This window comes from Morone saxatilis, unplaced genomic scaffold (assembly GCF_004916995.1).
Source record: "Morone saxatilis isolate NCDOM2014 unplaced genomic scaffold, NCSU_SB_2.0 Contig7, whole genome shotgun sequence".
NCBI lineage: Eukaryota > Metazoa > Chordata > Actinopteri > Moronidae > Morone > Morone saxatilis.
Genome location: NW_023340246.1, coordinates 497384 through 514067, shown reverse-complemented (window position 1 = coordinate 514067; position 16684 = coordinate 497384). Strand labels below are relative to the sequence as shown.

Below are 16684 nucleotides of genomic sequence, written 5' to 3'. Positions count from 1 at the left end.
AGTCGCACAGTGTTGCAAGCCACTTGATCAAAAATATGTCATTTCTATGTCTGACGTGAATGCTTTTAAAGCATCAAAGCTTCCACTGTCGCCATGGTAATTTGCATCCAAATCAGTAAACAAATGCTTTTTTTTTCTTTTTTTTTTAAAGACGGGTTTAAAACCGGATCTCAGTGATTCCCATATAGAATTTATTATGTATTAGAGTTGTCCAATACCAGTATGGAAATACTTGCCTAAAATGAGGGGTCAGGTACAGATACCACGTTATTTATTAGCCCTACAAAGAGACCCTGCAATTTCCCAGCAGTGCCCAGTTTTTGCGTTTTTTTAATTGTTTTTAATTAAAAGAAAGTTTTTACAGGATGGCAAAGTTCTGACCTGCCTTACTCTGACTTTGATTGGCTGGCCACTGGCAACTACTGTTTTAGAGTGGTGAAGTTGATTTCCAGTAGTGTAATGTTAGCCAGAGCTTGCTAAATGTCAACAATTTGACTGACTGACACATTTCATTCTATCATTAAAACTTGTATCAGCCCATATGCAAAGTTCAGGTATCGGAAAGTAAAGAATGGTATTGGAACAACTCTACCAGATACATTAACAGCCAGTGACCATTTTAGCATTTTGCAGAGAAACGGATAAAGACAGAGAGATGTTATCTGGTCTTATGTTAGAAGACACGGACAGGGTGGACAGCCTGTCTTACAAGCACAGACCAGGTAAAGCATTCAGTACCACCTTGGTTTGGATCATTTCAATAGGCTACATCATTAACAATGGAGTCTTAACAAGTCTTCTTTGCACATGGCTCACTTGCTGTTTTGAAAATGGAATTGCAGGTGAAAAATTGGATCATATTCCATTATCACAAAAGTACCTGGAGCCACACGTGCCCACCAATGCAGCCCTTTGCATTTTTATAAGCTGTGTTATCAGTCTGAACACCCAGTAACACAGTGTTACTGAAGGATGTTTGTGGTCCAAAGGTTGTTTACTCTGATCGGGTGGAAAGAAGGCTCCTGGCAGGACTCTGTGGGAATAACCGGCTGGTCTTTTTCCTAGAGTACTGGTGTGGAGTTTCTAGGAATAACGAGGTCATGCATTGTGACAAATTGTCAACTCTGGGCGATTGTACAGGAATTTATTTCTATACTGTTTAATGATTCTTCCCAGAGTTACTCCCTAGCCTGTCCGTGCACTCCCATTGCTTTTCATGGCCATACACTACTGCATTCTGGAATATGAAGTACATCGATGACACTGTTAAATTATCATTTGATGTGTAATCACATTAGATTATAATTTAAAGCATAACAAAAGCTTTAAGTTATATTCTAATTCTCAGTGGCTCCCAGACTGGGGGGTCGGGACCCCCTTCTTTCCCCCCCACAGAGGCCCCAAGTTAAATGTGTAGGTTTTCAAGACGACTTAAGACGTAAGAACAATCAGATTACATATTTTCTAACTTTTTTCTTTTTGTGTGAATGACAATGATATTTTCACTTTTTCTGGCTTTCTAAAAGTTTGGAAGGCACTGTGTTTATTTCTTGCTTTCCTTGTTTCAGTCTGCTTCTAGTGGCAGGCGGCACTGTGCTGAAGATATGTGACTTTGGAACAGCGTGCGATATTCAGACCCACATGACCAACAACAAAGGAAGTGCAGCATGGATGGCCCCAGAGGTATTTGAAGGCAAGTATGAGTGGCATTCCAAGTAGTTGAAGAGCTCTGGATACNNTTAACTAAAAAGTCTTTATATGTATCCCGTTACTGTTTGATTTCTATAAATTCCTACACAATCCCCACAATCCAGTGAACCAGCCATTTGTATGCTCTCTTTCTTTCACCCAATTTTGTTTTGTCACTTTAATGGCAGCTTAGCGCTCCCAGCATGGAGGCATTAATTCTTGATTTCCATCACCAGCAAGTTCTCGCCGCCTGCGCCGCCTTCTCATTGACCTCGGTGCGTGCCTCCAAACAGACAGCATCGCTCGCCGAGACACACAAACAAAAACGATAAGATACGGCTCGAGTGCTTATTTTCCCACGGAGGACGAACAAGCATGATAATAAATAGTAACTCATTCGCCAAGAGCCTACATGTCCCAAATCTCCTCTCACATGAATGAGACATCCGCTCTCCAACACGGCCACGCGAACGCGCCGCCGCGCCGCGCGCGGAGAGAGAGAGGAAATACAAACAAAAAGAACGAAAGATTAAAATGAGAAGCCTACACGCGTCATGTATCTTGTTTGCTGGAGCAGACAGGTTACAAGCCGCTCACGTCTACAGTGCGACACTGAAAGACACACAAGCTCTCGTTGCCTCCTCGGTGCAACCCCTCTCACACACTCATTGTCCGCGGCAGCAACCACTTGCCTCTCCCCCCTCAGGACCAGCAACATTTAAATAGGTGTGTGATTTGCATTTAATTTGCGCAACATCATCGCCGGCTTGTTGCGACATTGGGTACCACCTCTCGCTCCTTAATTTTCATCTCAAAAAGCAACCACCAACACCAACACCCACACACACACAACAGACAGAGATGCAGTAACAAGCGCTGTGCTCTTCTCAGGCACATCCTCGCTCTCATCTCAAATATGCCACAGAGAATTACCTTTATCAGTCAGTCAGTGATGTCAAACAGAGCCGTTTTTCCCTTGTTTGAAAAGGACCTAAGTGTTGCTGCACATTCTTCTGTACTTGCAGGCAGCAATTACAGCGAGAAGTGTGATGTGTTCAGCTGGGGGATCATTCTCTGGGAGGTGATCACTCGCAGGAAGCCCTTTGATGAAATCGGAGGACCAGCTTTTCGCATTATGTGGGCTGTGCACAACGGTGAGTCACTGGCTATGTGTGTGTGCGGAGGAATTAGAGCTACAGGATGCAATGGCCATGTCATGTCCTCAGACGTGCCTGCCCTTCTAGGCCTGCAGGAAAACTGAGCGTTTAAGAGCCTGGCACAAGAGAGGGGCTTAAAGACATGTTCACCTGCGCAGTGCTCCCTGCAGTTTATTCACATCCAGAGATTGATGGAGGAGAATACTAATGGGACACTAATAATACCTGAGGACAAGTTTAACATTTTTCCCCAGTGAATCCGACTGCAAGAGACAGGCATTTAGCATAATTTGCAATATGTCTTTGCTTGTCAGGTGTGATGCCAACAGTTACTTACTTTATTTCTTTCCTTTTTTTTTTACATTCAGGCACAAGGCCTCCTTTAATCAAGAATTTGCCCAAGCCCCTTGAGAGTCTGATGACTCGCTGCTGGTCTAAAGACCCCTCTCAGCGGCCTTCCATGGAAGAGATAGTGAAGATCATGACTCATCTAATGAAGGTAATTGCACAGTGCTTGCCCTCTCTATAAGGCTGAATAACCCTGAGCAAAAACCTCAGTCACAGAGAGCAGCATGTAACATCAATAGGTGCTTATGAAAACAGTGAAATGAATGCCAGCATGAATGACTGAATTCAACTCTATGATCATTCTAGAGGGTGTAGTTTGTGGTGCTGTTGACCTGCCATCACACAGAGACGTGTTTCTGTTATTCATATACATGGGGTGGACAAAATAATAAGTCATCAGTATAACACTGCCTCCTAACATACAGCAAGCGAGCGAGCGTATTCTAGCGAATGGAGTGCTAAAAATTGTCCAGATGTATAACAAGCGATGTTGCAGCATCAACTTTTTGTGAACCTTGTTTCTATATAGTTGAAGGATAGTTTAATTACTCCCCACAGCTCCCAAATGTTCTTCTAAACCTCATCCTTTTTGAGGATATCCTTATATAAAAAGGGTGCTGTGCATCGTATAAGATGTGCTGCTTTTAAATTATAGTTTCTGGCATAAAGCTCCACTCTCTAAAGCCCTGAAGGCCCACTTCTTCCTCATGCCCATGTTAACTGCTGACTAGTCTTGCATAGCTAGACTAATCTCCACATTTTGTTTTAGTGGGTTTGAGGTGGAACAAATGTGCAAAAACTCAGGGTTGCCCCCTAATAATGTTTGCTGATGCACAGAGCAGGTTAGGACATCTTCATTGAGGCAACCTAAACAAACTGATGTTGGCCCATTCACATCGCGTTCCAGTTAGTAAGCGGTGTAATGCAATATAAATAATGAAAGATGTGGATTAGGGGTCACTTCGAGACAATCATGGAGAGTATCTCTTACTTCTTTTTTTCTGTTTGCAGTACTTCCCAGGATCTGATGAACCCCTGCAATATCCCTACCAGTATTTAGATGAGGGACAGAGCAACTCTGCAACTAGTACAGGTACAAGAGTCATCTTCAAACCTTCAAACCTGCACAGGAAGTTCATGTTAAAGCATAACCCTTTTAGTATCATTTAATGCATGGGTGTCCATGATCCAGTTTCAAAGTGTAGTCAGAGGTTATCAACACAGAAAGATGTAGGAGGAAATGGGATTATGTTTCACTCATTTATGTTCAGTTCCCTTTACTGGTGCTAATCCTCAGTCTAGGTCACAATTCTTTTGATTCATATTTAATACTCCTCAGCACCCAAGAAACATGTCTATGATTTTCTGTACAGTAAAACAAGTACAAAATAGGTCCACGGTAGCTTTAATCTCATGATCTACAACTTGTGCACCTGTCCATATCACCAGTTGAAGGAATTTAACTCCTTGTGTGACTGTGTTGGCTTTCTTTGCTGTACTGTGGGTGACATATTTGCACAGATGTGTTCCTGAATTACAAACCATTAAATGGTTTTACAGCCCATGAGACAGAAATCTGATAACAGACTATTTGTGGTAACAGTAATGCAGGCCAGAGTGGATAAAAAGTCTGTTGTTTAGTAAATGTACACAAATGGCACTGAATCAGTGCACTTCTGAACATACATCTGTGGGAACTTATCAGTCCATTGTTAATACCTACATTTGTCTGAATTATTTTTCAAATGTTTACAGTGTTGTGAACCATCAAATAGAAGCAGAAAATGTTGCAAATATAATGTTAAATCTCATATGAAAGGCAGCACAATTGAGAGAACCTGTCCTGTGTCTTTGGGGAGCAACAGGTTCATACGTGGACTACGCTGGCACCAGCACAAGCAACAAAAGCGACTCAAACATGGAGCACAGTGATTCTCAAGGGAGCAACGATACTATCAAGATAACACCTCAGTTTGCTCCTCACTTCAAGCCAAAGGTAAATCAATTCTCATCCTTCATTTTGATGAAAACTGTTTTCACTGTAATGATTTTCTGTAATGATGGATATTGACAAAACAAAATACCAAAACTAGCTTCTGTAGTGAAAGTTGTCTTTTTGTTTGTTGTTGTCTTTCAGGCAGACCCATTGAGGACTCTGCCTCTGTCCAGGGGGGGCAGTGTTGAAAGTCTGCCTGCACGAACACAGTGCCTGGCATCATCTGAAAGCAAAAGAATGAGTGCTGACCTGTCAGAGCTGGAGCCCAAGATGCCATTTGCACCTGCAGGTAATGCCAGACATTACACAGCAAAAAAACAGCACATAAAAGCAGAGCAGAAGAGGAGCTAATCAAGTGGCAACTGGCATGCTCTTGTAATTTAAAAAAAAAAAACATTTTCTGTTAAAAGTTGTGCAGGAAACGGCATGCAGTGTTAGTGGATCTAGGCAAGTCTTGTTTCAATGAGGCCTTTCCAAGTCCACAAGAATCTCCTTCCCCGACACCAGAGTCAGGTCTTTTGCGTGCTTTTATCACTTTAAGGTGAAGATTGATTCCTCATAAAACCCCTCCATATGGCCCCGAACACAGAGGCCCGTCAGACCCAGCTGTCAACCACCTCCCCTCCTTTAAAGGCTCTTGACAGAAAGCAGCAGACTCACCAGTGCTGGCATGGTGAAATAAACCCTCAGGAGCTCCCCCCGTAGAGTTTGATTTGAGACCACAGTGTTTGTCACTTCCTCTTTATGTTTTCAGACTTTAATATAACTTTAATGAATAATTCCTGTAAAATGTTCTTAGATTGCCTTGTTGAACGTTTTATCCCAACATGCATTGCAGCTGATTGCCTGCTGTTGTTTGTGCTAAGAAAAGTAGTGCAGTGGCCGCCGACGGTCTACTCAGTACCGCTTTACAGCGTCTGGAACAACGGGGTGCATGCTGCCCTTGCACGTACACCGTATGCTCTGCATGTGTGCGGCCAACAATTCTAGTCCAGCTGTGGGCCCCCCCCCACCCCACCCCCGAGTATGTGTTAGTCTGCATCTGCATGCTTGTTGTGTTCGCAGCTCTACGTGTGTGTGTGTATGTGTGTGTTTTCGCAGCACCCCCCCAGTATAAACGAGGCCACCGTAAAACGGCGTCATTCGGCACCATTCTGGATGTCCCCAAGATCGTCGTCACAGGTATCACTGGACCACTGGGCTTCCTGGTGACCGGGTGGAGCTGGCTTGGCTGAGCCCGTGGGTTGCTGTGCTCTGACATGGCCCTCTCCTGTGTGTCACTCCATATAATACCACCAACCACAGAATTCTCATTCATGTTAAATTTGTTGCGTGTCTTACTGCAGTCTCTATTTTTTTTTTTTTAATTTGAGCTGGTCTTGGAGTAAGACACATCAGAGTTGCTTTATGTCTCTCTGTCTGTGATATTTTTGTTGGTAGAAGCAGAACATGAGTTAATATTCTCATCTGGTGTCACCTTTTACACCCCAAATCTAGTTCCAACTAATTAAGTTTCCTCAAGAGTTGATGATCACCTGTGTCAATAACAACAAATCTTCAGCTGACTTCAGGAAGTCCAATCAGGATATTGCATCGTATCAGGTGACACAGATGAGATAAGCTTGCTAACTCATGGCCCTGTCCTTTCTGCCATCTCTCTGGCTTGGCTGCAGCAGATGGGAACAGGAGTAAATCCGTGCACCAGTTCTCTGCATTTGAGCTCGTCCTTGCCTCTCACGCATAGAGGACGTAGAGAAAGCATGGCTTTTTTTTCTCCCCCTCTTGCTCTCTTTACATCCATTAACTTTGAAAAAGTCATTTTGATTAATTTCTCTCACATTGAGGGTCAGAGCTATTATTACAAGCAGAGTAGCGGATGAAAGGAATGGGGACAGCTCTGGATGTCTGAAAAGGCTTCTATTTTGGAGTTGTGTGAGACAAGTTGAATGAGTGGCTAATTTAATCCAGTGACAGAGGGAGTCAGCTGGTGCATGTTATTATAGGTAGTGCGCTTATCATTGCATCTGCTCACCTGGACATCAGGCCTTTCCCCAGCACATAATTCCCTGGTGGCCATTGAGTAGGGGTGTAACGATACCTCTACGTGGTACAAGATCTTTTCAATAGTGTAGGAAAAACAAAAGAAACACTAATGTTTTTGTCTTTTATTTTGAAGAATGTGAACATTAAATGACTTAAATTAATTCTTATTTCAAAAATGACAGCACTCAAACACTGGCAGGAGAATAAGAAAAAAAAACAGTAATATAAGTCAGTAATATACCATCATTCAGGACTCCAGAGTGTGACCAAAACTTTTCAAATACAACCAACATTTTCATTGCATTTACCAGTGTGCTTGTGGATCGCCACCATTAACTGTAAAATGAGATTTGTACACTCTCTGGGGGACTATTTGAATACTGTTAACAAAAACACAGGCCAGGCTGGCCAGTTAGCTTAACACTTAGCGGAGCTAATTTCCAAACAGGCTAACTACTAAAATTAGTTTTACCAACATTACAGTGGTACAATAAATACATTTTAATGGACTAGACCAGTGGTTCCCAAACACGAGGGGTCGCAAGGCGTTCTTGATCCTAAGGGGTGTAAAAAACTTGACTGATATACGCACAACTGATATATCTCAGCATTTGGTTCATTTCTGTGAAGAAAACTAAATGAAATTGTTATTTTTAAAGTTTATATTATCATTTAAGATCTAAACTTTAAAGAGCTAAACACAAGCTATATTCACAGAGCCTTAAAAATAAACAGCCTCATCCTGCATTAGAAGAAGAAGAAAAGACTGAATTTGTCAAAAAAGAAGCCTGTTAAGTATGTATGATTGTTAAAAATAAAAAAAATACATAACACAGACAGAATTGTATAAAAAGTTACTAAAAATATCAGGAAAACTCATCTCATATTCACGGAATAATCTGCACAGAATTCAACTTCCTGCAGTTATTGGGTTCATTGTACAGTTTATAGTTGTTCTGTACTGCATTGAATATATTATGAAATATCCATAAAATAATCATTGGTTTAAACAGTGATATAAAAGGTGTTGGGACAAGACAGTGCAACATCATAAAATATAGAGAATCGAGTTACTGTGCTACATGAGCCTTATAGCAGTAATATTGCAATTTACATTGTGAGTGACTTCTGTATAGTCACTGACTGTAGTAACTACGATTACATCTATCTATTTACAGTCAGTGCAGCAGGGCAGAAACAGCTGAGGAAGGAAGTGTAAACAAACTAAATTTAAAATTAAATTCCACTATAAAGGTCTCTGAACATGAACGTCTGATCTTGAAGAAGTCAGAAATGAGAGCAAAATGTAGCACCACTTTTAATCCAAAGAAGAGCTACCTTTTTACTAAATTTAAGTCCTAGATCTTCTTTATGAAAAAGAATGGATTAAATGTCATGTCTTCATTATCAATGTGTATGGAAACTGACAAAAAAGTTCAACAGCTACTCTCATGCTCACTGTTTATTCATTTCTTAAAGTGAATCATTGTCGCCATCTTCATTTATTTATTTTTTTTATTTCAACAAAAATCAGCCGTTCAGTCGGATTATTAGGCTGTGTCCATCCACAGGCAGTGAGAGCAGCTGCACAGGTAGTGGATCATATTTGGACATACTAATGTTTTAGTCTGTTCCACTCCCTATTGTCACTGAAAGGGAAACCATAATGCTCCTGAAAAGCTCTTAAAGGCATTGAAGATTGTCTAGCTTTGGTTTCTCAATATATGAGTTTTATATAAGGGCAATTTGAGGCAAGCAAGTTTGCAAATACCAGTACACACAAACAATGAATTTACACACAAAAACAAAATACAAATTTGACGATGTTAGAGTTGAAAAACACAGTGGTTGAATGCAGTGGACCGCTGTAGCTGGCCAACAGTATGGAACACCACAAAGACACGTTATGTCAAAAAGTGTCCAAGTGCATCTATCAGATAAAACATCTATCCTGTCCCACTGCCAAAGCTTTTCAGGTAGCTTTCACACTTTAGAATTTATGTTCCTCACATGCCAGATGGAATTATAAAGTAGAGTGCATCAGAGCAAATTGATGGGTGAACACATGTACCGTTACACCCCTCCCATCAAGCAAAAATTGAAACATTGTGCAAGGTCAGAATTGGCATCCACATTTGTTACTTATTTTAACAGCAGACAAAGTTTATTAAAACAGCATGTATTTATTTGTAAAAGCATAAAATAAAATAAAAATCAGTTCAGTGACCATTACAACTCAGTGTATTGCTGCAACAACAGATACAAAAAATAAAAATCAACAAGTTCTTTATGTTCTTATGGGAGTGCTTGTGTGTTTATGTGTGTTCCCTTTTGTGCTGTGTCCTCATTGTGCCATAGACAGAGCTTTGTAGTCAGGCTAGACTAGAAACCCAGGCATCTGTATTAGTTTTGAAGTGTGAATAAGTGTGAAACAATCAACTTGATCAATTCAAGGTCACTGTGGACACACCCCTTCACAGTCCCAATACACTTGGGCATGTTGCATATTGCTGTTATGTGAAATCTAGGAATGCTACTTTTTGGATTTTTATGTTTGTGCTTAAAAAAACAACTCAAAAGTGCATGGTCATGAAGCTGGAGGGAAAAAGCCTCATTAACTCTTGCAAAGCTGAAATTTTTGACAGTTTTCACTAAACAACAATGATGATACTGTATGTTTTAGTAAATTTAGTGGCACAGTGTAGTCAGCAGTCCTACAAATGATAGGGATGGGACAATATACAATATTATGGTCTATCCCCATAAACACTGTATATCCTTACGACTGACTTTAAAAAGCTGACCAGCTCGCCAATGTACAGTCCTATATTACCTTCCGGATTTATTTTGAATTGTTAGAGGGGGAGCCGTTCCAACATCCTGTCACTGTGGCTGAAGGCTTGTTTTGCTCACTGTATCCCCCACAAAAAAGTGAAACCAGATGTGTTGAAATAGTCTGGATTACAAACTAAAGAACTGGGAGATAAGGTGTCCTATCTGTGAGGCATTTTTAAGCATATTTTGATGATTATCGGGATAATATCGTGAATCCAAGTTATTTCAGCTAAGATAATCCTGACATGAAATGTTCATATCGTCCCATGCCTACTAATGAGCAACAATCGCTGCATTTCAAATTGAACAAATTAAGATCTTCAAATCCTATGACGACATGTGGGTCTAGAAAATGCACAGAAATTTAGAATGTCATATTTTTGGAGCACAGGAAACAATATTAATCAAGTATAAGCCTGCTTGGAAAGCGATAGGAAAACTATTATTGGCTCCATGTATATTGTAAGAATGAATCCCTGTTACACCCACTCATATATTTGGTGTGTGTGTGAGAGATTGATACTAAAAATTGTGGAGGACATGAGGGCTATAGGGCAGCTGTAATTGGACTTAAAAAAGTGACTGTGAAGATTCTGTTTACACTCTTTTAACCCATTAATGACCACTAATTGTTTTTAGTACGTTAAGGAAAACTCCACAACATATTTTCTGAGAATTGGAAACACAAAATCTGCTGTTGAAGCTGTAGAGGCATAACAAAATCTGAATCTTTGATTTCACATGTTTATCATAATTGATCTTAATTGATTAATTTTAAAAACTTAGGTCTGTACAATGGAAGTACTGGACCAAGGAAAAGGAACAGATTCCTTTTGGAAAACAATTTGTTTTCTTGGAAAATCCCAAAATAGATACCCGATGGTGAGTAACAACAAAAAATTGAAGAAAAACTTGATGAAGTGCTGTAAAGGAAATGGATATTAATGGGTTAAAGCAGATAAAGCGGGTAATATTTCCAGTTAACACTACAGGTGAGACCTCAGGGATGTTTGCTTTAACCTTGAGGAGTTCAGTACTTGCAAATTCTCATGGGCCTTGTCTAAGACCCGGCCTCACCACCTGCCCCTAACTCAAACCAGCCAGTCAGTTCAAATCTGTCACATAAGTAGGCTCAGCTGTTCTCGTGGATAGGTTTGCTCTATGGTAATGTTTGTAGTGCACCGTCAGTGAGGCCGAGTGCGTTTTAGCGCTGCGGTCACGTTCCAGCCACGCCACAGCACGTTGACAGGGCAGGACATTAGAGGGTTAAATCAGTTCAGCTGTCGCCGTGTGGCTCTGTGGGTCTGGATATCCCGCAAGTAAACACGGGTATCAATCCCCCACCATCACTATCTGCAAAACTCTTCCGGGTCTCATTCTTTCCCCTCTGTCCACAGCCACATGCGAGTCGCAGAGACGTCGGTCTGTGCAAGATCTGCCAGGCATCGGCACCGAGTCCAGTCAGGTAAGACACGGTCACACACTAGAGGTGAATGTCAGAGGCTCTGTGGAGTTTCATTCATTGATAATTGGAGTTACATGTTACATTTTAAAGTCTTCTTTAAACTTCAATCAAATCATGTTTGTTTTTCTAGCCACAGCATACAGGCGAGGTGTCCTGTGCAGTTTGTGTGTCCTGTATAGCTTCATTATAAAAATAAGATAACTTATTTGCATAAGGCAGTTACTGCTACTGTTCTATCACTGACTGCCAGTGACACTGACTAAAGCTCAAAGGATTTACAGTTGTGCAATGGGTTTACAGCATAGCTGCATACGTAACCGCTGTAGCTGACGTGCACCTCCTGTTTTCTCCTGCGAGACAACATTAAGCAGGTTAAAGAGAGGCTCATCTAAAAAAAAAAAAAACAATTTCCACTGCAAACCTTCAGCTCACTGCAATTACGCCTTCGGGCACAATAAATGAAAAAAGAAAACATGCTGATAGCATGGCAGCAGTGTCCTATTCACTTCTGACACAAGATGAAATAGGAGGTACACCCACTCTTTCTTAAATTAATTATTAAATAAATAACTAAATATAGCTAGCTATACTAGTTAGGCCCCTTACATGCTCATATGAAGAGACAGTGTTGTATTAAGAACATAGATAGATTAACCTGTCAGAGTTAACTTGAATGCGAATGTACAAATTTGTGCAGAGGTACTACTGTAACCATTCGTGAAGTCCGGATTGATTCTGTTCAGTTCAGTTCTGTCAATGCATAAAGTCCAGCTTAACAACAGCAGTGTGACACTTTAGTTTCCGACCCACGTTAGCTTTCTGGCTAATGTCTCCTTATTTACAAGAATGAATACGTCTTGTGTTGCACTTTACCTTGCTGAACAAAACACCAAACATCCAAAGTGCTCTGCTAACATTATTTTGCAGGCTAGATAGTTTATTAGATAATCAACTGGCGCACATTGAGCTGCTTAAAAACTGACATCAGTAAACATATCAGCAGCAGTCAGTTTAGATGCTAAATTGTATTTTCTATTCTTAGCCGAGCTTGTAAACTACAGTTAACAACAGAAGTTTGTTTAAATAATCCCTCCGCTCCCTCCAAGTCAAGCTAAATGAGCATTTCTTCACTATTTAGACCTTATTTCCTTTCAATAATCAAAAAATTATCACTTTGAAAATCACTTTGACTGCAAAAAGGGACTTTGGGGATTTCAGTTGGACTTGAATATTATTTAACATGGGAGCTAATATGCAACCATGATTTACCTTTCTTTGTTTTAACATGAAATTAATGATACAGCGATAATTACTTTTAGACACTTTCTTTAAGTAATTTCAAATGAAAAGTTGAACTCCAGCAGAACTCTACCAGAGGGATTTATTTCTGCTCTCCTAATATATGTTTTTGTTTACCACTTTCACCCTCCTCCAGTGAAGCCTTGTTCATGTTTGACTGATGCTGTCTTTCAAAAGCATTTGATGTCAATCCTCGGGGAGAACATGTCACAGAGTACGCCGTGTGTGTTTGATATGTCAACTCCGAGTAGATGTAGACATTAGCGTAGGAACGGCCTGGCGCTCCCTCCTCAAACACACACAGCCTCAAATGAGCTTCTGGGCTCTGAGTGTTTCTCCTGCCTTCCCAAACATTTGTCTCCATTTGTTTAGTAGTAAACCCGAAGTTCTGTGCTGTCAAAAGTTCAGTTAGAGTTCACCATAAACACTTCTACTGTTGCTAAAGAAGATAAATCGTTCTGTGCTGCCTTTGGGATCAACCTGCCCTCCAGAATGTGACAGTGTTATTGATCAGGGAGTTGTTTGTGTGAATTTGCTTTCTGATTCTTATTCTGGGATCTAGAGAGACACACGCACTGTATGTTGGTAACATTGGACTAAGCTCAGATTTAATGCTATGTGTTGTTATACAACAGTGGACAAAATGGTCCTATTTTTTTGGATTCTTAATGCCATATTTTGCTTTTTTATTTTAATTTAATTTTAATGCCAAACAGGAAATTAATTCAAATTACCAGATATCCTGCAAATAATTGTTGATAAGCTGTGCAGTATGACACGGGTTTACCTGACACAACGTGGAACAGAAAAATGCTTCCTTTCATTTCACTTCTATGTCACTCAAGTCTATTCCATAAGCGCTATTCTCAGAGAAACCCAGTGGAAATGCTGTGGACAGTCATATCTACATGCATACAGCCTTTTAATGATCCTATTTATATTTGTCCTAGTGCTTGATGACCACATGGGCGATGATGTAAAATGAAATAAATTCTATTTGACTTGAACTGTAACCAAATAAATAGGGTTAGAAGAAAACTGTAGAGACTGCAGCAGAAAGATGAACTGTGGGGAAAACAGCGAGCTGACCACCTGTAATGAACACGGGGCACTTCATCATGAACTCTGCATCTTTAAAAAAGCAGAAATAAAACTGGGGTTTATTTAGCCTACTGATAAATTATGACTGTTTGTGGGAAAATTCTGTCCTGTATTGTCAAGGAAAAGTCCTGAAAAATATGTTCGTAAGAAAAATGGGAACCCTGTCTTGGTTTCACAAATAACGCAGCTCTGAGTGACCCTTCCAAAGGCCCGCCCCTTTTTGCTTTGTGCTCCAGTTGAGCAATCCTTGGTCAACCCCAGGTAACTTCCTCCTTTCCTGTACTGAGATGTGCTATAGGCTAGGTTAATCTATGTTGAAAAGACAACCACATTTTCCAAATTCGAAAAGTATCGAAATTCCTTTAGACCTGCAAACAAACACCTGTACCAGAGGTTACTAAAAATGAATCCACTCCTGATGGCCAATCAGAATTACTTATTCTAACTAGAATTTCTCCAATCAATGACATCTTGAAGGCAGCAACTCAGGAAATGAAAAAAAAAATGTTGTAGGTGTGTAATCACTGGCAGTACACAGCTGTGTCATCATGAAAGTTGATGATTCATTTCAAAAGTGATACTTCAGCAAGCTCTTTAAAAACAGAGATATTGTATATATGAGTGAAATGGCTCTGCTCAGGACTGGGTTGGCAGATTTAAAACCAAATTGACATTGGCCTAATCTTTTCATTTTCAGTGCTATTTCCTGGAATCAGCTGTCATGTAGGCATTTCTTGCCAACTCTCCAGTGATAATTGCAAGCTCACAAATCACAACAGTAAAAAAGATATTTTCTTCAGTAAGCTTCTTTTGCCATATGCCTCCATGTGCACAGTAAGCGGACTGCTTTTGCTGCATTATTTTACAGTATATTCGGTCCAGGTCACTTTTTGCCACTCCATTACTCAGAGGCTGTGTGTGGCTTCCCAGGTGATTGACAGTGTTTGTGTCCTGTTGCAGGGGAGCAGGAACAGCAGCCGGTCCTCCAGCCCCAGTGTGAGGATGATGCCACCTGATAAGACGAGCAGCAGGGGTTACTTCTCTCCTGATGACCCCACAGGTATTCATGACAACTTGTCCACTGAAGTCAGCTACCACAACACACTCATAGTAGAGTGAATGAGAACATGTGTTACCTAAACCTAAAAAAATGTTTTTATAAAATGTTATAAAAAGATATCCAGCCCCTTGATACGGGCAATTTATTAACCAGACACATCTTAGAGAGAAACCGGCTGTGTGGGTGCAAAGGCTGTTGCTGAAGTAACTAAAGACTAACAATATGTTTAGACTTGCCACTTAATGTAAGCAGCACATTAGCAGCTGAAGTTCTCTGTCACTCTTCACAGTGAATGCATTCATACATAACACTACACTCAACAGTGATTTGACTTAGAGTAGAAGTCAGAAGACATGATGCCAACATACCTGTGTTTTGACTTGAAATCTACAGCATAACCAGACTTTGGGGGAAATGAATTACATGTAACTAAGTAATGTAATCAGGATACAAAAAGGGAACTGTAATCCTATACAGTTATAGGAAAAAAAAAACCTTATCAGATTACAGTTAGATTTAGTAAAAATGGGGATTTTCTTTTCTACATTGTTCTGTTGTCTTATACAATACACATCCATCAATACTTCTTATTGACATTTATTTTCTCTGGTCCTTTTTTGTACTTATATTTGGTGTTGACATAACTCTGACATAACCCTGTATTTTAGATTGCATAAAATGATGGGCGACTTTTTTTTGCTTTAACATCGGCATCAGCCATTGAACAATATCGGTCAACCACTAGTCTTGTCCTGGTGGTTTGCTCCACACCACAATGCCTTTGGCAACTTTCACAGTTCTTTTGAACCACAGCAAACAGATTATGTGACAAAGCACAAAGGTGTCCTGTGCTTTATCACACCACAAAGCTCCATGTCTTAGATAACATGGTTAAGAGAAACAAATGAAGGTTATATTTTACACCTCAGTTGATGGATGAGCCACTTCTTAAATATGCTGCCTGTGACAGCATCAGTGTCATTGCGCACTGGAACTGGTATGTGGTGTTAATCAGTGATTTACAGTGCTGGTCTGTGGTCAGCCCAAGCTGAGGAGACAGGAACAGGAACTTATTTCTGAAGACCTGTGGTGGACGTCTAACACGGTTCCTGTGCAGTCACAGAAAGACAAATAGCCCTTGCTTTTTCTTTCTTCTCTCAGACACCAACGGCTCAGACAACTCCATTCCCATGGCTTATCTCACCCTGGATCACCAGCTGCAGGTACAGCATCCAATCATTCTCCAGCAAACAACACCACATACAACTCTTCCTTTAATATTGTCAGATATAAGCTGCAAAGGCAGCTCAAAGATGAATTGAAGGACATTGTAAATTGCTAGTACCAACTTCATTATGAAGGGATTATCCTTGAAAACCCGATGCTGCCTCAAAAGTGCAATATAAATACACGTTGGCAGCATCAGTGAGATATATGGTGTATTATTATGTGCTCAGACTACACTTACTGCTGATAGAAATGCATTCTGCAGTGAAGCAGACCTTTTTGGCATCAACATGCGCGTTTCTTTCCAGCCTCTTGCTCCCTGTCCCAACTCCAAAGAGTCCATGGCCGTGTTCGAGCAGCACTGCAAGATGGCGCAAGAATACCTGAAAGTGCAAACAGAGATCGCCCTGCTGATCCAGAGAAAGTGAGTCTGTCTGTGCAAAACAGCTCAGTTTCATCTTTTT

The 16684-nt window shown here is 40.5% G+C and overlaps 1 protein-coding gene across 2 annotated transcripts in view; it reads left to right on the top strand.

The window, feature by feature from the left end:
- The window catches only part of map3k7 (mitogen-activated protein kinase kinase kinase 7), a 23210-nt gene that overhangs the window by 4005 nt on the left and 2521 nt on the right, over positions 1-16684 (top strand). The window contains exons 7-17 of one of the 2 annotated variants that reach the window (XM_035678434.1): positions 1569-1693; positions 2715-2843; positions 3215-3345; positions 4206-4287; positions 5060-5190; positions 5332-5479; positions 6292-6372; positions 11466-11533; positions 14894-14993; positions 16155-16216; positions 16529-16644. In XM_035678434.1, coding sequence (XP_035534327.1) covers positions 1569-1693; positions 2715-2843; positions 3215-3345; positions 4206-4287; positions 5060-5190; positions 5332-5479; positions 6292-6372; positions 11466-11533; positions 14894-14993; positions 16155-16216; positions 16529-16644 — 1173 coding nt within the window. The remainder of the gene's footprint in view (positions 1-1568; positions 1694-2714; positions 2844-3214; positions 3346-4205; positions 4288-5059; positions 5191-5331; positions 5480-6291; positions 6373-11465; positions 11534-14893; positions 14994-16154; positions 16217-16528; positions 16645-16684) is intronic. The other variant, XM_035678435.1, reaches the window with a different exon arrangement.